The 24284-nt window shown below is 40.0% G+C and overlaps 1 protein-coding gene across 1 annotated transcript; it reads right to left on the bottom strand.

Annotated features, from left to right (window-relative positions):
• Nucleotides 1–2492: 2492 nt before the first annotated feature.
• LOC110887910 (dentin sialophosphoprotein-like) lies at nucleotides 2493–3887 on the bottom strand. The gene has a single exon (XM_022135469.1). It carries the CDS (start codon nucleotides 3885–3887, stop codon nucleotides 2493–2495), a length of 1395 nt encoding a protein of 464 aa, XP_021991161.1.
• Nucleotides 3888–24284: the final 20397 nt, after the last annotated feature.

Genomic DNA, 24284 nt, shown 5'->3' with positions numbered 1-24284 from the left:
GAAACCTTAAATATTAGAAATTTTTATTAACAAGATCGTTATCATTTAGGATAACTGTTTCGTTCCCTTGGAATCCTCCATTTTTACTCGTGCGCATACAAGAAATCGCAACGCAATCAATGTGAGTATACTCGATCCCATTTTCGTTTTTAACACATTTGGGTGCAACATGTATTCCATATTCAAATTACACAACACTTGAAACTTGTTATATTCACACTCTATCCACATTTAAACACGAAACATTTTGCTGCTTGTTAATCTCATATGCTATGCAAGTTGAACGTATTTGAACAAGTTGATCGTATTGAACAAGTTGATCGTATCTAACCAGTTGATCGTATCTAACCAGTTGATCGTATTGAACAAGTTGATCGTATTGAACAAGTTGATCGTATAAAACAAGTTGATCGTATAAAACAAGTTGATCGTATTGAACAAGTTGAACGTGTTAACCTCCCGCTAGTCTATTGGGAAAGGCAAAGTAGTAACTTGGATCATGTTATTCATGTTGGATATGAGCACTTAAACTTTTTATTCTAATTTATGCTATGTATTAAACGTGTATACTCGCCAACATTTTTGTTGATGTTATTTTAATACATGTTGCAGGTTGATTAGTACAAGACTCAAGAAACAAACTAGGATGGCTTTAGATACCCATTTTAGCAATTAAACAATGTTTGAATTTATGTTTACTATTTGAAACAATGTATTATTCTTTAGTTTTAATAAAATGATTTAATTCATATTGTCACATTTAGTGTTATGTTGTTTTGAGCAATTTGTTCGTCTCATCCCGATGTTTCCGCCATCGGTTGGGGTGTGACACCTCGAGCTTCAAATTTTCCTCTGGAATCCATGAGAAGAAGGACGCACGGACACCGAGGGTTTTTAACCTTCAACTATTTCATATGGAGTTTTCATGTGACGCTTGTTAATCAATGCATGATTCTGAACATAGCAAGCTGTGTTTACTGCTTCTGCCCAGAACATGAGTGGAAGCCCTGAATCTATCAGCATTTTGCGAGCAGCTTCAATAAGAGTACGGTTGCGTCTTTCTGCAACCACATTCTGTTGAGGGGATCTTGATGTACTGTATTGACGGTCGATTCCTTTGAGGGCACAAAATTCGTTCAGCTCAGCATTCTTGAATTCTGTCCCATTGTCATAGCGAATAATCTTCATACGTTCATTTGACTAATTCTCCATGAGTATTATAAATTTCTTAATTAAACCAGTAGTCTCGCTTTTCTACTCCAAGAAGAATACCCAAGTGAAACGAGAAAAATCATCTGTGATGACCAAACAGTAAGCCTTTCCCCCTATGCTGAGACATTAACCAGACCAAATAAATCCATATGCAGCAGTTCCAAGACCTTTGAAGTGGTGTGAATAGGTTTGGACTTATGAGGCTGGCGATGCTGCTTTCCTTGAGCACATGCTTCACATTTCTCTATCTGCATGAAATCCTTGATTGGCAAGTTCCTGATGAGAGCTCCTTTTGCTAATCGATTCAAATTTTTCGTGTTCAGGTGACCCAACCGACGGTGCCATAGCATAGCATCATGTTCAACAATTTCTGAAAACAAACAAGTAACTTGATCAGTAGGAGCTTTGTTCATATCAATTACGTAGGCATTTCCTCTACGTTCAGCTTCAATCAGAAACCATTCTTCAGGTATGAGAATTCCTGGTTTCAGAATAACACATCCACTCTTGGTGAAGAGAACTTTCATTCCTTTGTCACACATCTGCGATACACTCAATAGACTGTGCTTAAGCTCAGGGACATAGTTAACATCTGAAAAGGTGAGGACACCATTCTTGACTGTGCCTTTCATGGTGATTCTTCCTGATTCTCCTCCAGCGAAGTTGACACATCCCCCGTCGAATATCTTGATATCATTCAATTGGGGTATGACTCCCGTCATGTGTTTAGAACAACCACTATCAATAAATCAAAGTCTAAAGATAGCCCTCCATAGTCGTTTCTGCACATACAACGGAATCGGTTAGAGACTGGAACCCAGGCCATAGAGGACCTGAGTTTACCATCGCTATCAGTGTAGGTAACTTCGTGAAAGATCATATGATTTTTATCCTTGTTTGTGGTTTTAGGTGGCGCGGTAGAAGTTGATGGTTGCGAACACGGAGACTGGGATCTAACAGGATTTTTAGGTTTCCAATCTTTGGTGTCTGAGACACTTCACTTTGATGAAAAAGCTTTTGTCGTTTCTTGAAACCTGTTTGTTTTTAAAAAAATTTGGTTTTCCTGTTTAGCAAGATTCCAGTCTCTGTCAGAAGGCCTTGCTTTAGGATGTCGATTTTTTATACAATGAGAGTGCATGGCCTTCTGATGGTACATGTTCCTAGAGTAGTAGGAACGATGAACACAATTTCTTGCGATGTGTCCCGGAATTAGACAATTAAAACATGTCTGCCTTTTTGAGAAAAAAGACATCTAGTTCAGCTTCCGTTATTCTCAAGAACTAATCACGTCTTTTCCATTCATTTGACGCTGAGTGCTTTTGAGGGTGCTTGTTCTTGGATGAACCCGGCTCACAGCTGTCAGCAAAAGAGTAAGTATCTGTGACCTTACCCTTGAGCTTGAGTTCTGTTTGCTTGAGATTTGGGTTTTCCCTTTTTGCATTCTTTCTCTTTGGCCTTCTGTTTCTACATGACCGCTTTCTTTTAGGGGGAACAAATTCAGTTGACTCTGTTTTGTTAAGGTCACTTTTGGGATCGATAAATGAACTATCTGTGGAAGTGACTTTCACATCTTCCTTTTCTTTAGAGACCATGTCCTCAGAAGAATCTGCAGAGAAGTTTTCCACAATAATTTCTTCTACAGTTTCATCATCTGATTCGACTGTGGAATTGATTTCTATGGATTCCTTCTCCATAGTTTTCATGTTTCCATGGGTTTCTGCAAAATTGGACTCTATGGATGTCTTTTCAATCAGATCAGCTTCTGAGATCTCGACATTAGATGATTCTGGTAACTCAGATGATGAGTTGTCTATGTCTAAGACAGTTTGACTGTCTTCTTTCGCAATGCTGCTAGATTCTGATTGATTATCACAGTCGGAAATGCTCGAAGATTTTAGCTCATTATCTGAGATTCTTGAATCCTCTGATTGATTGCCAAGACCGTCAGATGATCCCTGCTCAACAATAAATTCTTCATTATCACAATCAATCACATCAAATTCATCATTACTGCAGGAAGCATCTGATGTGTCATTCGATGTTTCAGGCATACAGGTGCAGTTTTCTGAATCATCAGAATTGTTTTCTGAGTTATTCGAAACAGATGTCTCAAATTCCTCAGATGACACATAAGGCTCTCCTGCCACATCATTTTCAACATTTTCATTATTCTCAACATAGTCATTTTTATCACATGCATAATCTAAAATAATAGCACCAGATTCATCAGTCTTAGTGGGAACACCCCAAGTCTCAGCAAACCAAGAAAAAACACAATTCCAAGCATAAAGGTCATTTTTATCAGAAATAACATTATCAGCAGCACTTTGATGTGATTCATCATCCTCTTTAGACTTCTCTTCAGTTCTTACTGACTCTGCACACAAACTAGAACAGTTAGTATTTTCAACAGAATCAGAATTTGGTGAACTTTCCTTTATCTCCTCTGCGGGTTTGTTAACTGGTTCCGTTTTTGTTTCAGTTTCGGCTTCTGTATTTGTTACTGTTTCATTTATATGATCGGACTTATCTACTGATTCATTTTGAGCATTTTCATTTTTGACAAAATTCATTGGTTTTTTGAAATCAGCATGTGGATCATTTTTAAACTTAGATGGATCATATGCAACATAATCATTAGGTTTGCCATACATCATTTTGTCATAATTTTCCATTTCCTGCTCAGTGATTGGCAATCTGGAATAATTATAATTGTATGTGGCGGAACCCCTGTATATCCCAATCCCTTTCCCTTGTTATCTTTATAAGCAAGTTGCATATTACACAGATTACGAACTGTGTCACTGGAAGTGTCAAACTTTTTGATGTTTAACTCGATCTGTTTGTACTTTCTAGTGAGGAGCACTAGCTCACCCTTCACAGAGTCACATTCAAGAGTTTTGACTGTGAGTCTATGTTTATATAGTCGTGAACCCAACATTGTTGTTGATTCACGTCTCTGTGAAGTTGAGCTATGCCCTTTTTAAGTGCTTCAATCTTTTCATAGAGAATTTTATTATTCTCTCGAAGACTGATGTACTTTCCATCACATTGTTGTAATCGGTGATTAAAGCTGAATTTTGGGATCTCAGCAAAGCAACTTTCTTTCTACAATGTTCAGTACATAAAAAGGGAATTTACCGTCTCGGCGAGTGACTTTGGTTCCTCGGTCATAGCCATCAAGCACTGATGAACGTTATCCATAACAGCAGATTTAGACAGCTTCATTGATTCCACTTGAGCAACAGCATCAGCCCAGTTAAATCCATTTTGCTCCTGAGCGATCAAAGCTCTTCCAGCTCCTGAATTTCCTTGTCCACTAGAGATTGCAGTCTCAGCAGGTGTGACGGGAACCATAGACCTTTCCTTGTTTCTTGCTGCAGCTACCTGAGTAGCTTCATACCCTATAAGAACCTTTTTGCAATCCCTAGCAAAGTGTCCCGGTTCATAGCACCTGTAGCACCTTAATCTGTCTTTCAGCTCTCCTGGACGAGCATACATAGGACGACATCCATATCTTTTCGCAAACTTGTCTGCCTTAAATGCTGACATAGCCATATTCCATGCCACATCCAACTCATCCAAGTCTTCTTCCACAACTTGATTAACATCTGGTGTTATCTCCCCTGAAGGCATGAGATCTCCCGCCAAGAAAGCATTGAAACTGGAGATCATGGAGGCTGCAAGAGCAAGTTTTTCTTCATTTTGTTTGGTTAAGAAAGACATGTGGTCCACTGATGGGGTGTTCTGAGGAGCAGGCTGAGTGTTTGAGCTTAAAGCAGCATTAGCATGTTGTGGTTGAGGCTGAGACTGTGGCTGCGCGTTTGTGGCATTAACAGCAGGTGCTTGAGAGGTAGGAACAACCATCCCATACACATAGTTTGACTTTGGTGCAGCAATGGGACTGAAAACAATGTTTGGGTTGTGATTCATAACTCCATGAACAGGACTGAAATCAGATTTGGATGAGCTTGAGACATTAGTGCAGCATTGTTGGGGTTAGTTACTCCGGCAGCCATCAGCGAGTTCTTGTGATTTATTTCCCTTTGCTAATTGTCGATTTCACAAGACTTGATTGTAGCAATCAGTTCCGTCAATGTCATTTAATTCAGATCCTTGGTACGCTTGATCATAGAAACCTCGGCATCCCATCCTTTAGGCAGAGAATTGAGAAGCTGACGATTCATTCCACTATTTGATATGCTGATTCCTGCACTCACCATTTGTGACACGAGTTTAACAAACCTCCTAATATGATTTTTAACAATTTCTCCATAGATGTGTTTGAAAGAACTGAACTATTGATTCATCATGTTGACCCTGCTAGCTTTCATGTCAGCATTTCCTTCAAACAAGTGTGTTAGTTGATCCCATATTTCTTTTGTACTTTTGCAGTTTCTAACTCCAATTGAAATGTCTGGACCAAGTGCCATTTACAGAGTTCCATAAGCAGCTTCATCTTCAACAATGACCTTTCTGTCATCATCAGTGTAAATGTATTCAGGTTTCAGAATTTGGGTTTGAGGGTCATCTTCAGTAGTGTACATGATAGTACGTGGTCCATTCTTGATGCTTCTCCACAAATGAGGCTCTTTCGCCTTGCAGTACTATTCAAACCGAAACTTCCACTCGTAATAGTCGTCCCCATACAAGAACCCTAGAACCTTGGTGGACGTGCCGATAACTTGGTCAAGTTCTTCATGGAAGGCCAAGGACTGAGTCTGGATTGCAGCAAGGGTAGCATTAGCGAGATCAGCTGCAGTCACAACACCGTTTATAACACTGGTTTGGTTCAACATGATGTACGTAATGAATGAAATGAGATCCGAAATGAGATCCTAAATGAAGAGTCCGAAATGGTCACAGATCCGAGATGAAACAGGTCCGAAATGAACAGTGGTCTGAAATGGGCTTTATCCGAAATGGGTCCTTATCCGTGATGATGAGTCCGAAATGAAACAAGCAATCTTCAAACACTGTGATCCGAAATGACTAACTAGTCCGAAATCTGATGACTTGTAAGATCGTGTGATTGACCCGAATGAGTCACTCAGAGGAGTTTAGTCAATTACATGTGCGGAAAACAAGTAATTGACGTAGAAACAGCTGATTCTTCACTTTTAACACTGATTGTATAGATTTGACAACAATTACACTCAGTCTTCACACCGGCAGCAGTTCGGTATGGAATCACGTGAACAGTTACCTGATTTCGCTCATGGTGACCTATTTATAGGCACCTGATTTCGCTCGAACATACATGAGACATCAGGAGCGAAATCACCATTTGTGATTTCGGGCGAAATCACCTACATGACCATTAGGAGCGAAATCAACAGCTAACATCCTAAACCTTCCTATTTTCTCGTAAAACGTGCCCTAATCTATACAATGCAATCTAAGATTCGATACAAGACGAAGTCGACAGATGTATGCACTAACAGACTCCCCCTCAGATGTTGATGAGTCTGACTATGTCGAGTCTTGACAAACTTCAGCCTTGATCAGTCTCTGGGCTTCACTCTCTCTTCTCTTCAAATTGTCTTCAGACTCCCCCTTGCGATATGCTGGCATTCCTTAAGTTCATCAGCATCATCAGCTTCAGGATCGTTGTCTGGCTTTCACACTTTGTCCATGATCGATAGCCTGGCTCATACTTTGTCTTCAGAATTCACATAAATCGGAAACTGGCTCTTCTAAAAACAGGCTTCTCAGGATCGAATGACCTAGCTCTTCAAGAGATTGAACCAAGATCGTCATCTGGCACTCTTCCAGCTCAGGAACATTAAACCCGGCTCAAAATTAACCTGCATAAACTCTACCTCACAATAAGTTCCAAACATTTCAAATATCAAGGCATATACCAAAACTGACTTTCCCTCAGATCATACAAACATGATGAACCATTTGAAAAAAAATTTAAAAGTTTTGGTTTCAATACAAACTCCCCCTCACCACATAGTCATCATGTTTAGCACTCGGGATTTTGAAAATCAGCTCTCCAACATCAGTTGTCGAAAATCTTTTTGACTTTTTTCAAAATTTATGCTAAAACACACACAAAATCTTTTTGGATTTTCTGAAATAAAGTAAATGCAGTAAAGAAATATATACAAACAATATTTTTGTGAGTTTATGTAAGAGGATCATATCAGTTTATGAGACATGTCACCAACACCGTTAAGCTTCATTTCATTTTAAGTTCTAAACAATTCACCTAGATTGTCAGTATATTTGTCCACTTAAATTTTCACACACACTTCAATTGATCCGAGATACGATGTTAATGTTTTAAGAACTTAAACTTATCCGCGTGTCTCACTACATAAATATACTCCCGTATCCAGATCCCAATATTCAATCTTACAGGTGAGTATACCACAGATGATATCTGTAAAGGGGTTAAAATGCGAGGGCCGTGAGAGCTTAGGTCGATACTTCCGTATACGCAGAGAGATGACGGCTTCGACTTTTCGGTGTGTCCCCTTTAGAGGATCTTTTGATACAACAGCAATGACTATCAATTTTATTGTTTCATCAGCTTGCTGAGGGAGGTGCTATGTTTCAAGCATTTGCGGAAAGTATTATCCGGGGACTAGGTCAGTATTTCCATACAGCAGAAGTCCCGGAATAATACCCCAGATATCACTGAGCATAAAGACCTAGTATCTCAGAATAAGGGACCTTTCAAACAAGATTTCAGGGGTTACCTATATATCCAAGAAGTTGTTACCCACAAAATAAGCAAGTTTGAAATTTTTTTAGATTTATATCTCATCACAATTTACTAAATGTGCAAAAACCTACTGGCATATCCGCAGTGAGATTGTTTATCACATTTATACTTTCCATTTCTTTAGCATGTTGTGACAGTCCACTGATGTACTATCATTTCCACTTTTACAGCACAACTCATTTTTTATTTTATCATTTTTTGTCTTTTTCAAATTTTCTAATGTTTTTGGATTTTCTGAAATTTTCTACTCCCCCTAAAATGCAAACACATTTAAAAGGAAATTTGAAAACTATCTAAGCTCTTGACCCAATTAAAGAAAATCAAAACAAACTGTACAAATAAAGTGACAACCGATATCGAATCGTGTCAAATCGCCATCCACTGGCATAAACAATCAGAACTCCCCCTTTCAACAAATTATTTTTTTCATTTAGATTTCAAAACACTTAAGTTTGTTTTAATCAAAATGATTTTTCCGGAAAATAAGTTTGTTTTTACCAATTGTAGAATCATCATTAATAAATTCAGGGATATGGTTCATCATTTTGTTCATCGTTTTATCATGTGTAGTAAATCAAGTACAACTTAATGTCCCTGATTTAGCATTTTGCAATTAAGCAACCTCTGTACCACTTGAAGAAAATACAAATAATACCAATTGTAGGAATATCACGTCTACATAAACCATTTTACCAACTCTGATGCCGATTCCTGCTTCGCAATTACCCACCTGGAAGCTCCGGCGTAGTCCTTTAACCTGTAAAATTTAAACACATTCAAAAACTTTCATACAAACTCATTAAACATGAATGATGCCGATTCCTGATCCACTATTACAAACTTGGGATCTCCAGCAAAGTCCTTAGACTTCAAGGGAAAAGAACTTCTACCCAAGTCTTTCCAGACTTGAGGGTTTTCAGTTCTTGCTCAGTAGGGTTATAAGTATCCTTTTTATTTGCATAGAAATCTTTAACCCCCTTTGCTTTCCCATTAAGCATTTTTCCAAAAATTTTCTTAACATTCCCATCAAATGTTTTCTCGACATCAAACTCAGTTTTCTCGGAGTAAAACTGATCCGAGATTTCTACCTTATCAACTTTTTGTTTAACCTCCTCAAATTCCAGTGATGGAAATTCATCATCATTCACTGAAACTTTTTCCTTAACCTGTGGCTCCTCTAGCTTTGTGGAACCAGAATCATCGCCGACTTTCTCATCAACCTTTTTAACCACCCACACTTGGTTGTCTTTGGTTTTCTTTTTGTAAACATTCTTCTTTGAACATTCACCAACTTCATGAGTAGAATTTTCAAAAATTTTGAAATTTTCAGTTGGTGGTTCAACATCAACCATTTTTTCTTTAAGTTTTCCAGAAACTCCCTGTTTTGATTTAGCATTTTTCGGACAATTCCATGCAATATGACCAGCTTCATTGCACTTGAAACAGGTTCGAGTTTCTCTTGGATGAAACACTCCAGTTCCATTTCTCTTCTTGTCAGTAAGAAACTCCTGGTTTGATTGCTTCCAGAATGGTTTCTTCTGCTCTTCTTCTGCACTTCCACCTGAAACAAATTCTGTTTTTGTTTTAGAATTTTTCTCATTTTTATGTTTTTTTGGTTGAATATAACCAAGACCTTTCTTTTTGTAGCTACCATTTTGCTTTGGTTTCTTTTGAAAACCAGAACCAGAATTGTAACCCTTTTTCTTGTTTAAGCGTTGTTGAACTCTTGAAGTGTATTTTTTATGTTTTCCAGTTAGATTTAAATCTTTTATTTCAGAAATGTTAATTTCTGTCATTTTGAAAACCTTTTTGATCATGTTAAAACGAACACTCCTTATTGGAAACTCTTTGTCAGAGTATAGTTTGTCAGAATCATTTAAAGTGTATGCGACTTCAAATGTTTCATCATCCAAATTTTCTTTTGATAACAAAAATTCTTTACTATAAGACCGTTTGACCGACGATTTTGGACTGTTGACTGACGGATATGAACCTCCAGACTCTGACTTTGACTCAGACTCCTCATCAGTATCTAACACCTGATCGACCACCTTTTTGATTAACTCAGACTCATGATCAGTGTCAGACGATGTGTAAGTAACGTCAATGTTTTCTGGTAATTCGTCAGTTGTGTCGGTTATTAGCTTTATATTGGCTGCTTTTTCAAGTTGCTCCTCATTTGGTTTTCTAGGAGAATACCCTTCCCAGATCGGAGGCGGACACTTGTTATAGCTAACAGTCGGTTTCTTACCAGTATCTTTTTTCTTTGTCTTCTCATCTTGGAAAGCTTCCATACCTGCAACAGTCAGATAAATTCAATCAATGAGATAATCAGAACTAGAATAACTTTGCAATAAACGTCTAATTCTCTCATTCTCAATCTTTTCCGTCTCCAACTCTTGCTTTCATTTAGCACTTTCTTCGATGTAAAAGTTGATAGCTTTCTGTTTTGTCATCATTACAGCATTCATCATTGTTAATGCTTGTTCTCTTTCAGAATTTGTCTTTTGAAGACCAGTCACTGTTCTGTTTAAGACATCATAAGATTCTTTCACATAGTTAAGGTTGAACAGTAATTGCTCTTTCTTCTTCTCATACTCAGCTATCATCTCATCTTTGATTTTGCATTTTTTGCATGGTTCAAGACATTTTGAACATGGCTTGACAACCTCTACAATCTTTTCAACTTCTATTATCTTCTCAACTTCGATCACTTTCTCAGCTTCAGTCATTTCTTCTTCTACTTTCACTTGCTCAGCAACACTTTCAACATTCTCATTCTGAACAACATCTTCCGCTTTCATTTGTTGTTGTTCTTTAGCAGCTCGTTTCTCCTTCAGTTTCTCCAAACGATCTGCAAAATAAAAATGAAAACTTTCAGGAGATAGATGAGATTTTGCAATATTAATGTGTTTTTCCTCCTTATCATCACTACTGCTATAATCAGTTGGTGACTGATCAAACTGTACAGATTTTTCAGAAATATCATCTGATGAACTAGAAACAGATGTTGTTTGATTAAAAACAACTTCTTTTTCTGAATTTGCATCTGAGCTTTGTGAGTTCTCATCAGCACTTTCTAAGCTTTCATCAGATGTAACAGACTCTTTCTTCACATTCTTCACAATCTCTCTAATAGACTTCATCCATGTGGTAAACATATCTGGTTCTTTAACAATCTTAGCAATGAATGCTTTGAATTCTCATTTTTCATCAATAAACATATCCCAGCTGAAGCCTTCAGGAAGTCTTTCATCATCTTGATCGACTAAGCATGCCTTGCTTTCAGAAGATATGTAATTGCTCTAGTTAAAATCAACCAAACACGCTCTCTTTGAATCCTCGATTCTTCTACCATGAGCCACCTGCGGTTCTTGCTGCTGTTGTTGACCAACTTGCTGATAAATGGCTTTCCGGTAGTAGTCGTCTTTTCCAAACGGATTCTGAGCTCCACTAGCTTCTCTGTTCTTGCATTCTTTCTTAAAATGACCTTTCTCCCTGCATCGAAAACAAGTAACTTTAGATTTATCAAAACCTAAAGTAGAAACATGTGCATCAAGAAAGTCATTTCTTCCAGTAATCAGCTTGAACTTTTCAGCTCGTCTAAGAACACTAGCAAGACACCATTTGATATCCATTAGTTCCATCTCTTTGGCGTCTATCTGATCGTAATCCTCCTTTGTGAGCGTAGGATTCCCGATCCGACCTGCAACTAGACCTTCGTACGAGAGAAGCACAGAACCAAGTAAAGCCATGTGGTCTTTAGCAGTTTCTTCAGAAAAACTTTGACCCTCTCGAAGATTCAAAGCAATGTTGCACTGGATCACATAACCATTTCCTGTCTTTGTACTCTGAGAATGGAAACTTGTAGTTGACTCTTTCGGATTGACACTCGGAAATGAAGAGAATCCACTGCTGCTTTTGTTTGAACCCTGATCAACCTTTTCTGTTGAATCCTCAGCACTAAAAGCAGTCTGAATTTTCAGACTTCTCTCAGCTTCTGGAACACTACCTTTGTAATACATCTTTACATCTTGTTGACCACTTGGACTATTCATCCTCGCGATCTTTTGTTGTTCTAAATCCTGACTTTCAATCTTTTCAATAAACTGAGAAATCGTTAACCCATCATAAACTCCAGTATTTTTCAATATCATCAAGTAAGTTCCCCATTCTTTTTGCGGTAACGCATCAGCTAACTTGTCTACCCACTCTTCACGATCTTTTGTAATACTCAGCGTTGACATAGATTGCACTAAGTGGCAGTATCGCTCAATCAGCTTCTTTGTGTCTTCACCCGGTAAACTGCTGAACAGATCAAACTCTTTCTTGAGCAATGCCTTCTTGCTCTTAATCATGTTCTCACTACCTTCAAACTTTACACGTAAAGCATCCCAGATTGACTTTGAAGTCTTGTCATGCTGAAGCAGAATGAAGATGTCTTCTTTGATGGCTTGCTGAAGCAAACTTATCATCATCTTCTCAGCTTTATACATATTCCTTTCTTGATCACTGAATTCTGATAACTCTTTGATAACTTGCAAATCTGTTCGTGGCAACACGTATTTCTTCAGAATACACTCCCATGACCTGAGATGATTTGCCTGAACCCAGTTTTCGAATCTGTCTTTCCATCCGTAGTATTCTTCAATACTCATCAGTTTCGGGGGCTTTTGTGTAGTTCCTGTCTCATTTTCTAAATTCATGGCTTGAGCAATGACAGCCGGAGTAGAAGAAGTTGCAAACGCGTTGTAAAACTCGTTATCCATTTTTCAATGCACGTTTTTCAAAAATAGTAGCTTTGGAGCGAAATAGCAAAATTCACTTGGAGCGAAATCACTATCTTGAGTTTGGAGCGAAATCACCACACTAAGCACTAGAGCGAAATCAGATGATTGCACAGGAGCGAAATCAGAACAAGCAGCTTGAGGCGAAATCAGAACTTAATTTGGAGCGAAATCACTGGGTTGTCAGTTTGGAGCGAAATTAACGACAATTTTGGAGCGAAATCAAGCTGTCGCGAGCGAAATCAGAAAACAACAGTTCGAGCGAAATCAACTCGGAAGTCCAATTTGTCCAATTTTAATGTGAATTTTAGTGTCAAACCTTCAGGGATTTGTCTATGTCCAATTACCTATAGTCTGTGAAAAATTGAGCTGGTTTTGATCGATAAAACTTCCTGAAATGATAAAAGAAGGTGTAGAAGTAAGAGAACTTGATGAATTCCAGCTAATCTCTGCAGAACTCCTCCTCCTGAGCTCTGATACAACTTGTAGGATCGTGTGATTGACCCGAATGAGTCGTTCAGAGGAGTTTAATCAATTACAGGTGCGGAAAACAAGTAATTGACGTAGAAACAGCTGATTCTTCACTTTTAACACTGATTGTATAGATTTGACAACAATTACACTCAGTCTTCACACCGGCAGCAGTTCGGTATGGAATCACATGAACAGTTACCTGATTTCGCTCATGGTGACCTATTTATAGGCACCTGATTTTGCTCGAACATACATGAGACATCAGGAGCGAAATCACCATTTGTGATTTCGAGCGAAATCACTTACATGACCATTAGGAGCGAAATCAACATCTAACATCCTAAACCTTCCTATTTTCTCGTAAAACATGCCCTAATCTATACAATGCAATCTAAGACTCGATACAAGACGAAGTCGACAGATGTATGCACTAACATGACTTTTATCCGAGATCTGATGATTGTGATCCGAAATTTGATAATGACAATCCGGAATCTGATGATGACAATCCGGAATCTTATGATGACAACCCGGAATCTATTGATGATGGTCCAAAATCAAGCAATCTTCAAGTCCGAGATGACTAATGACGATCTGAAATGGTCCGAAATCCTCTGAAAACAGTCCGAAATCAGCAGAAGACAATCCAAAATGCACAGAATGATCCAGAACACGGAACAGTAACAAATGCGAAACAGTAATAGTGAAACAACCAACGCGATATCAGATCCGAGCCTGGAAATCAGGTTCGACAGGCTCTGATACCAATTGTAAATCCCGAAACCAAGATCACAATGATATCGCATAACTCGTAAGGTGGCGGAATCACACAAACAAGTTGTAAAAGAAACAAAGAGATGAAGAAGAAGGATGATTATCTATTCAAATGATTCAAATCTTGCATACAAAGCTTGTCAAATACAAGATTCACCAACAATCACCAACCATGCACCTATTACATCACTTGCTATTTATAGAAAGGGATTAGGGAGGATGCTCCCTAAACCCTAGGCCCATGACTACCCACATAAGCCCAAAACCCCATAATTAACCCAACACTCCTACTAATCCACAAAATTACTTATCAGTAAACCTTTAAGGGTCCAACATCTGTTTGAGAGCATTGGAGATGCTCTTATTTACACAAATTAGTATATTAGATATGTTCGAGTTGAACAATCCAACTCACTGACCCAAACACCCCAAGCTTATTTTTATTAGAGGTTAGTTTTAGGACTGGACCTCATATGGTCATATATATTACGCATATGAACGAAAGTTAAAATTAATAATTAAATAAATAATAGACTAAAATTGCACTAAAACATAGTTGAGAAAGAAGTTTATTAAGAATTTATTTTATTTAGTTTTAAATATATACCATTGTTTTTAAATTATATATAACAATATTTAGGGTTGTTGATAAAATTTCAAGTATGTCGTTGCGATTTGCTTATTTTTATCTTATAACTTTTTTGGAAACAAAGCTATGAGTAGTTATGATGAAAGCATATACATACATATTATCAAAGATACATCACATTTAGTTTTTTTCTTTAAATTGACGTTGTTTACACTTTTCGTTATTATAATAATACAATGTAATGCTTTATAAAATTTTGAATATACTGTTGCGACGTGCTTTTATCTATGTAAAAGTCTTGCTCAAAATCAAAAGCCTCAAATATAATTATTTCTTTGTTCTTTACCATGATGAACCAAACCGATACCATCCAAACAACTTCAGTAATATACGTTTTTATAGTTACCGGTATAAATTTCATTGATATGGAGTTGTACTCGCAACAAAGTATCTTTTTTATATCGTAAGTGTCACACCCCGACCACGTGGGACAACCAAGCGTGGCGGAAACGTCGGGGAGTGTTGTAACAGAATTAATTGTTTCACAACTATGGTATAGAAAGTTATATTTTATTTATCAAACAAGCGTGTTACATTGTCTTTAAATAGGAAATAAAGAGTTTATAACACAATTAAACTAAGTCTATCTTCGTTTTATGTCTCTAAGGCACAGGTCCGCCCTAGTGTCACAATCATCATCCTAAGCGACAGCTCCTGAAAACACATGTGAAAGTAGGTACGTCAGCATAAAAATGCCTGTGAGATACATAGGTTTTGAGAAAATAGAATTCATGACTTATGTTTGAGAAAATGTTTAGTCATGAACCTTGTAATTTGCTTTGTCTTGTAAATCATTTGAAAAACGATAAGATGAGATGATATGTATAAATAAATGTAAGGTTAAATGAATAACCAAGTAAAAATGAGTTTGTATAAGACAAGTTGTTTGTAAAACAATGTCTTGTGAAGAATATGTTATTTGTGTAAAATGTAATATGTCTATACTGAAATGATTTAAATAATGCTACGATATGTAATATTATACAAACACTTATATATAGGAAGTACCAGCGGCGTATCCACCATGTTTGTATCATATTACACACGCCTCGTTATTCAAATCATTTACCCAAACCAACCACCAACGTAAATGGTTCATGTATAAATCAATTGTCAAGTGTTATTGTGTAAACCATATCAAAATGTCCATGTCTAATGTAAATCACCAAATGTGTATATCAATGTCAAAATGTTTATGTTTAATGTAAATCATATAATGTGTATCCAAAATATATGTATGGCATGTGAAATATATCAACTAAGCCATAGGTAAAATGTACAAAAACAGGGTATTGAATTAAACATAGTTTAAGTCAAAGTTATGTTTTTTTGGAACAAATGCATGCTATACTGATACAAACATCTATGCGGTATTGTGAAAATGCATACATCCAAGCCTTGTGACTGTGGTGATAGACCTTTAAACAAATTAAAGGTCTATCTGTGTTATGTTTATCGAATTCGGTCATTCCTTCCAATCCAAACAAACCCGAGATTTTAGGAATGGGAGTTGTCAAGTCCTATGGTACCACTACCTACTAACGAGCGGCATGATCGGTGTTAATGAATGTACATTGTGTAATTTAAATAAACCAAATGTCATACCAAAATGTAAGCATGTGATGAATAAATGTACTAAGTATGCACACAATGGGCATACATAGCATAAAGTGTAATGTAAAATGATGTACTATGTGACAACTCGTAATTCGAACCTGCTTCTGTGTAACGTTACGTGCTTATGTGAACTATTACGATTATTAAACGTTATGATTTTGTGTTTTATGTAATGTAATGTATGTATGTATATATTGGCTCAAACGCACAACATGAACCAACCGCACAACCATCACTCGATCGCACAAGCCCTTGGGCCGTGTCATTTGTATTTGGACTTAAGGGTGGCCCAAGTGAGGGTTCGGCCCACCCCTCATACACACATAACACATGGAGTGTTCTAACCTTTCACACTTTTACCATAACTTTCTCACACACAAAGAAACCCTAGCTCTCCTCCTCCCCCTCGAAAAAAAACTGACGACAATTATTTCCCCTCCATCGAGGCTTGTTCGGATCCATTCTCAATTCTTGTTCTCCTCTCAATCAGGTTAGTGTTCTAGTGTTGGTTTGTTACTTGATTGTATGATGTGCGATGTATATATGTATGTTTTGCACTATAATCTTGGAATGATATCGGATGGATGTTGATATGAATTTTGTGATAATGTGACCAGTTCATATGTGTGGTTGGAGCGTGTTTATGTTAATCGGATGTTGCCATGATTCGGGTTACATGTTATTCATTTAGAACCGTGTAGATGTTAATCGAATTTGCATATCATTGTTCTAGAAACGAATGTTTGCTAACCGGTTGCATGTGTGAAATTGGACTGAATTATAAGGGTTGTTTAGATATTGTTATGCTTTGGTTATGATTAGGGTTCTTGAGAAAATGATTGAAATATGCTTGTTTGATCGGGTAAAGGCATAGAGGGAAATTGTTAATTGATTGTTGTAAATAAGGAAACTGATAAGTGATTGTAACCGATTGCATATAATTCGGGAAATATTAAATCAGTTACACAAGTTGACCGATCGCACAAGAGCCAAACGCATAAGCTAGTCGACCGCACAAGCTCCCTAATCGCACAAGCCTTGTCAGTCGCACAAGGTGTTTTCACTCGGGTTACTGGACCGCACATGGGTTGAGGTCTGTTTAACTGTTGGGCCTTAAGAGCCCAAATCACTGGCACACCACTCAGTCCAATCGCACAACATGATGCTCCGTCGCACAAGTTGTATGAACCGCACAAGTTGACTTACCTGTTTAGTGATTGGGCCGTGTATACCTGTTGGACTATCTTAGCTATTTGGGCCGAGTATCATTGGGCCTCAACGAGTGACTCGCACAAGGCTGCTAAGACTTGTGCGAGCCCATCTTTATGAACCGCATAAGTCAGTGATGCTATATTTGACAATTGTGTATGTGCCATGAACTATGTATGCTTGTAACTTGTTAACTTGACGTAACTATACGTGCTTTACGTGAACCAAACCTGACTTATATGATAATCCTGTTAGGACGTGATTGACCACTTTTAATTCAAGTAACTTTTGGTATAATCTGCCGAGCAAACCAAGGTGAGTTCATTGCATTTTCTCAAGCATGCGTCCCGGTGGTTTGGGACAACTGGTAAACATTTGGAAGGGAAACCTTGGGTAAACAACTTAATCGGTTTGGTTATTAAACATGGAATCTATCATCGGATTGCCTGGAGGGCAATGGGGGTAATTAGTTGATAGCGCTATTAGGTGGGAAACCTCACACCGGGCCGTAAGGATGGGGGTGAACTAATTATCTGGGTTTCACTATGGTTGTTAAGAGGCACACTCCTCGGTTACGTAAGGGCGTTTTCCCTAGGGTAACTAGCGTGAACAACATAGTGGGTTGCTAAGAGGCACACTCCTCGGTTACGAAAGGGCGTACTCCCTAGGGTAACTAGCATGAGCAACATCGTAACACAACATTGAACCGCATTAACATATATCTGGTAACACAACACGTTAACGAAACCTTGAACTCACCAGCGTAGTCTGACACACTTGTTTGCATGCTTGTAGGTCGTTAACCGTGGAACATGGACTTGCTATCTGGGGGTGCTGGAGTGGTCATGGATCGAGGCTCTTGGATTAACTTACATTTGATACATTGGTTTTAAGTATTATTATGAAACATTTGCTAAACGATTATTTACATGCTTCCGCTACACAACATCTTGAGAATTGATATCATGTTTAACAATTTCTATTGGTAACTAATGGCATGTTTTATTAAGTATTTACTAATGGTTCAATGTGATTGGTGGCTCGAACTCTGATGCGTAACACGCCTCGCGGGGTTTCCGCAGGTGGAATTTTGGGGGTGTTACAGTTTGGTATCAGAGCCAGGTTATAGTGAACTAGGTTTTAAAACGCTTTGTAAAACCAGACTATAACCGAACAACTTCGAAAATCGATCATGACACCCAGCTCCAGATTGCAAGGTTCGTCTCTCTCTCACTTTATACATTACTTGATTAGCAGTCACACACTCACAACGCATATGAACTAAAACATTTAACACCATAGTGACTTGATAGTGTGACACTACTTTTCGACTCATGCGAACCATAGACCTGTGATACCATCTGTTGTGTTGTTTGAATGGGGGAAACTTCAAGCGCAAGCTAAGAGGCACTGAGATAAGCATGCAAGTTGCCTTATTATTATGGGTGCACACTTAATAATAACGCGGGGTGCATGCAAGTCCCAGTGAGGCTTATCGAGCGTGAGGAGGGTTCTGCCTTACTATGTGTGAACTTGGTAGTACGTGAATATCAGTATGATACTTGACTCCCATCTCGTTTCGATTTCTAAATCGGTTTATTCCCAACTATAGAAACATGAGTGGACGAGGACACGGACGTGGCAACATCAACATGACTCAGGCTGAGTTGACTGACCTAATCAATACCCGTGTGGCTGAGGCTTTAGCAGCCTATCAAGCTGGTACGGAATGTACCAAGTACTCTTACTCTCATATTGCGTACACGTCTTTTCACTTCTATAACGTGTTTCCTTCCATCATTTAGGTCAGCACGCGCAACCCCAACCTAATCAACCTGCTTGTACATTCAAAATGTTTATGGACTGTAAGCCACAGACCTTCACCGGGACTGAAGGGGCTGTGGGACTTCTGAGATGGTTCGAGAAAGCAGAGTCTGTGTTTGCTATCTGTAACTGTCCCGCTGGGGACAGGGTGAAATATGCTGCGGGTACCTTGGCAGATGGTGCCCTAACGTGGTGGAACGCCCAGGTACAGTTGTTGGGCATCGAGGCAGCGAATGCCACAACCTGGGAAGACTTTAAAGAACTGATCAGAGAGGAGTACTGTCCTCGGGATGAAGTCCAGAAGTTGGAAAACGAGTACTACGACTTGAAGATGGTTGGATCTGAAGTCGAAGCGTATGTGAAGCGATCGTACGAACTGGCCGACATGTGCCCAAATTTGTCCCGGCCTATGTCTCGGAGGATTGAGTTATTCATCAAAGGGTTGCCTCCACGTGTGAAGAGTCTGGTCACTGCAGCCCATCTCAATGATTTGACACAGATTGTTCTACTGACTCATAAGATTGTGGACCAAGAGGTAGAAAGCAATTCGTTACCCCCGCGCATTTCAGCTGCTGCTACGGCACCCACTGCTACTACATCTGCTAATGATAACAAACGGAAGTGGAGCGACTACGACAAAGCACCCAGTGCTGGTCAGACTCAGAAAAGGCCAGACAACAACAACAACCGCAGCATCAGCCAGTCGTCCTCTGTCAATCAAGGCCAGGGAAGTGGCCACAGCCAGGGTTCGTATGCAGGGAGGAAGCCACGGTGTAACAGGTGTGGCTATCATCATTTTGGGCCGTGTGGTCGGATGTGTAACAAGTGTGGTAAGACGGGCCATGAGGCCAGGGATTGTAGGACCTCACAACCCAAACACCAGCAGCAACAGAACCAGCAAAACCAGAGACAACAGGGACAACCACCCCAGCAGAACCAGGGTTTCAAGAAGGGGTGCTATCAGTGTGGTGACGAGGGCCACTTTAAGCGGGATTGCCCTCAGCTAAACCAGAACGCTAACGACAACAACCGCCCGAATAATAACAACGCTGGAAACAACAACAACAATAACGGCAACAATGGGGGAAATGGTGCTCGAGGCAGAGTGTTCCAGCTTGGAGCAGGGGATGCCAGGAATGACGGCAACGTTGTAATTGGTACGTTTCCTGTTAACAATCGTATTGCTTCTGTATTATTTGATTCGGGTGCCGATTGGAGTTACGTGTCCCTAGAGTTTAGTCAACGATTAGGGATAACCCCAACACCTTTAGAAGTTAAACAAGTAGTAGAACTAGCAGATGGTAAAACGATAGAAGCCTCGAGTGTCCTTTTCGGGTGCAAACTAGATCTCGCGGGTCAGGTGTTCGATATCGACCTCCTTCCCGTTACGCTCGGTAGTTTTGACATAGTGGTAGGCATGGATTGGTTGTCCAAGCACCAAGCAGAAATTTTGTGTAAAGAAAAGATCGTGCGTATCCCTCTCCCTGAGGGGGAGACATTAGTAGTTCAAGGACATCGTAGTGGGACGATGGTTGGTATTATTTCGGCCATGCATGCGCAGAAGTATCTACAAAAGGGGTATCCTGCAATGTTAGCGTTAGTTACTAACGCTCAGTCTGAAGAAAGAAAGATCGAGGATCTACCAGTGGTGCGAGAATTTGCTGATGTGTTCCCAGAGGAGCTACCAGGGTTACCTCCTCACCGCCAAGTAGAATTTCAGATTGATCTTGCGCCGGGAGCGGCTCCAATTGCTCGAGCTCCTTACCGGCTAGCACCTGGAGAGTTACAGGAGCTGTCCAATCAGCTACAGGAATTGTTGGATAGGGGTTTCATTCGACCCAGTTCTTCGCCTTGGGGAGCCTCGGTTCTGTTTGTAAAGAAGAAAGACGGGTCATTTCGCATGTGCATCGATTATCGAGAGCTCAACAAGGTAACCATTAAGAACCGCTATCCGTTACCACGCATCGACGACTTGTTTGACCAGTTGCAAGGGTCAAGTTACTATTCAAAGATCGACTTAAGATCAGGTTATCACCAGGTAAGGGTTAGGGAAGAGGATGTTCCCAAGACTGCTTTTCGAACGCGTTACGGACACTATGAGTTTTTAGTCATGCCATTCGGATTGACTAATGCACCAGCGGTCTTCATGGATCTCATGAACCGCGTATGTAAGCCATATCTCGACGAGTTTGTTATAGTGTTCATTGACGACATCTTAGTCTATTCCAAGAACAAGGAGGATCACGAGCGCCACCTACGTCTCATCTTGGAACTTTTGAGAAGGGAACAGCTGTATGCGAAGTTTTCCAAGTGCGACTTTTGGATTCGAGAAGTGCATTTCCTTGGGCACGTTGTTAACGAGAAAGGGATACATGTGGATCCTGCGAAGGTGGATGCAGTTAAGAATTGGGCGGCACCAAAGACTCCGTCTGAGGTGCGACAATTTCTTGGTCTTGCAGGGTATTATCGAAGGTTCATTAAAGATTTCTCGAAAATCGCGCAACCCCTCACCTCGCTGACACAGAAGAACACGGCGTACTCTTGGGGAGCGAAGCAGGAAGAGGCCTTCCAGTTGTTAAAACAGAAACTTTGTAGTGCACCAATCTTGTCGTTACCAGAGGGAACCGAAGATTTCGTGGTTTATTGTGATGCTTCGATTCAGGGTCTCGGTTGCGTGTTGATGCAACGCGAGAAGGTGATAGCTTATGCTTCTCGTCAGCTGAAGGTGCACGAGAAGAACTACACGACACACGACTTGGAGTTAGGAGCGGTGGTATTTGCGTTGAAGATTTGGAGGCACTATCTGTACGGTACCAAATACACTATCTACACCGACCATAGGAGTCTCCAGTACATCTTCGACCAGAAAGAATTGAATATGCGACAGCGACGATGGGTGGAATTATTGAACGATTATGAATGTGCCATCAAGTATCATCCGGGTAAGGCGAACGTTGTAGCTGACGCCCGCAGCAGAAAGGATAATGCACCTAGGCGTGTACGAGCATTGCAACTCACGATCCAGTCCAACCTTCCTTCCCAGATACGAGACGCTCAGTTAGAAGCATTGAAACCAGAGAACGTTCGAGCTGAGGCTTTACGTGGCTCGAGGCAACGACTAGAACGAAAGGGAGACGGTGCTTACTACGTAACTGGACGCATTTGGGTCCCATTCTTTGGCAACTTACGAGAACTTGTAATGGATGAGGCACATAAGTCACGTTACTCTGTACATCCTGGATCAGATAAGATGTACCACGACTTGCAAACTACCTACTGGTGGCCTAGCATGAAAGCCCACATAGCAACCTACGTCAGCAAATGTTTGGCTTGTGCTAAAGTCAAGGCGGAACATCAAAAGCCCTCAGGTCTACTGCAGCAACCAGAGATACCCACATGGAAGTGGGAACAGATCGCCATGGATTTCGTGACAGGGCTACCTCGAACTCAGGCTGGGAACGATACCATTTGGGTGATTGTTGATCGCCTCACGAAGTCAGCACATTTCCTAGCAATCAAGGAAACAGACAAATTCTCTCAGCTGGCAGCAGTGTATCTTAAGGAGGTAGTTTCTAGGCATGGGGTGCCAACTTCTATCATTTCAGACCGAGATCCGCGTTTCACTTCAGAGTTATGGCAGTCAATGCATAAATCGTTTGGTTCCCAACTCGACATGAGTACCGCTTATCACCCGCAGACGGATGGTCAAAGCGAGCGCACCATCCAAACACTCGAAGATATGCTTCGGGCATGCGTACTTGACTTTGGAAAAGGATGGGAGAAGCACCTACCATTGATAGAATTCTCCTACAACAACAGCTACCATTCAAGTATTAAGGCAGCTCCGTTCGAAGCACTGTACGGACGGAAATGTCGTTCACCTCTCTGTTGGCAGGAGGTGGGTGATAGTCAGATCACCGGACCTGAGTTTGTGCTTGAGGCATCAGAAAGCATTGTTCAGATACGAAACCGTATGGCCACAGCTTGCGACCGCCAGAAAAGCTACGCTGACAAGCGTAGTAAACCGCTGGAATTTGAAGTCAATGACCGCGTTATGTTAAAGGTTTCACCCTGGAAGGGTGTGGTGCGTTTTGGGAAACGCGGCAAACTAAACCCTCGTTATGTAGGACCATTCAAAATTGTAGAACGGATTGGAAAGGTGGCCTACAGGTTGGAATTACCGGCTGAGTTGGGTAATGTCCATGATGTATTTCACGTATCGCAGCTAAAGAAGTGTTTGGTTGATGAAACACTAGTAGTACCATTTCAAGAACTAAAGATAGATGACAAATTACAGTTTGTCGAAGAACCAATTGAGATTATGGATCGGGAAGTTAAAGTTCGTAAACATAGCCGTATACCGATTGTGAGAGTTCGTTGGAACTCAAGACGTGGTCCAGAGTTCACGTGGGAACACGAGGACCAGATGAAACTTAAGTATCCCCATTTGTTCCCCAAAGACCAGTCAAAACCTAGCGAACCTAGTGTTGATGCAACTAGTGAATTTCGGGACGAAATTCCCATTCAAGTTGGGGAGGATGTGACACCCCAGGAAAACCAGCAAACGATATAACTTACCTAGCTTTAACTTATCTAGCTTTCTCAGTGAGTGCGTACCAAATTTCGGGACGAAATTTCTTTTTAGTTGGGGATACTGTGACAACTCGTAATTCGAACCTGCTTCTATGTAACGTTACGTGCTTACGTGAACTATTACGATTATTAAACGTTATGATTTTGTGTTTTATGTAATGTAATGTATGTATGTATATATTGGCTCAAACGCACAACATGAACCAACCGCACAACCATCACTCGATCGCACAAGCCCTTGGGCCGTGTCATTTGTATTTGGACTTAAGGGCGGCCCAAGTGAGGGTTCGGCCCACCCCTCATACACACATAACACATGGAGTGTTGTAACCTTTCACACTTTTACCATAACTTTCTCACACACAAAGAAACCCTAGCTCTCCTCCTCCCTCTCGAAAAAAAACTGAAG

This window comes from Helianthus annuus, chromosome 16 (genome assembly GCF_002127325.2).
Source record: "Helianthus annuus cultivar XRQ/B chromosome 16, HanXRQr2.0-SUNRISE, whole genome shotgun sequence".
Taxonomy (NCBI): Eukaryota; Viridiplantae; Streptophyta; class Magnoliopsida; order Asterales; family Asteraceae; genus Helianthus; species Helianthus annuus.
The sequence above is the reverse complement of the archived record's forward strand: the minus strand, read 5'-3'. Positions and strand labels throughout refer to the sequence as shown.

Excerpts from the sequence above, each read along its gene's own strand:
- LOC110887910 (XM_022135469.1), bottom strand. The coding sequence starts at position 3,887 with ATGGAAAATTATGACAAAATGATGTATGGCAAACCTAATGATTATGTT.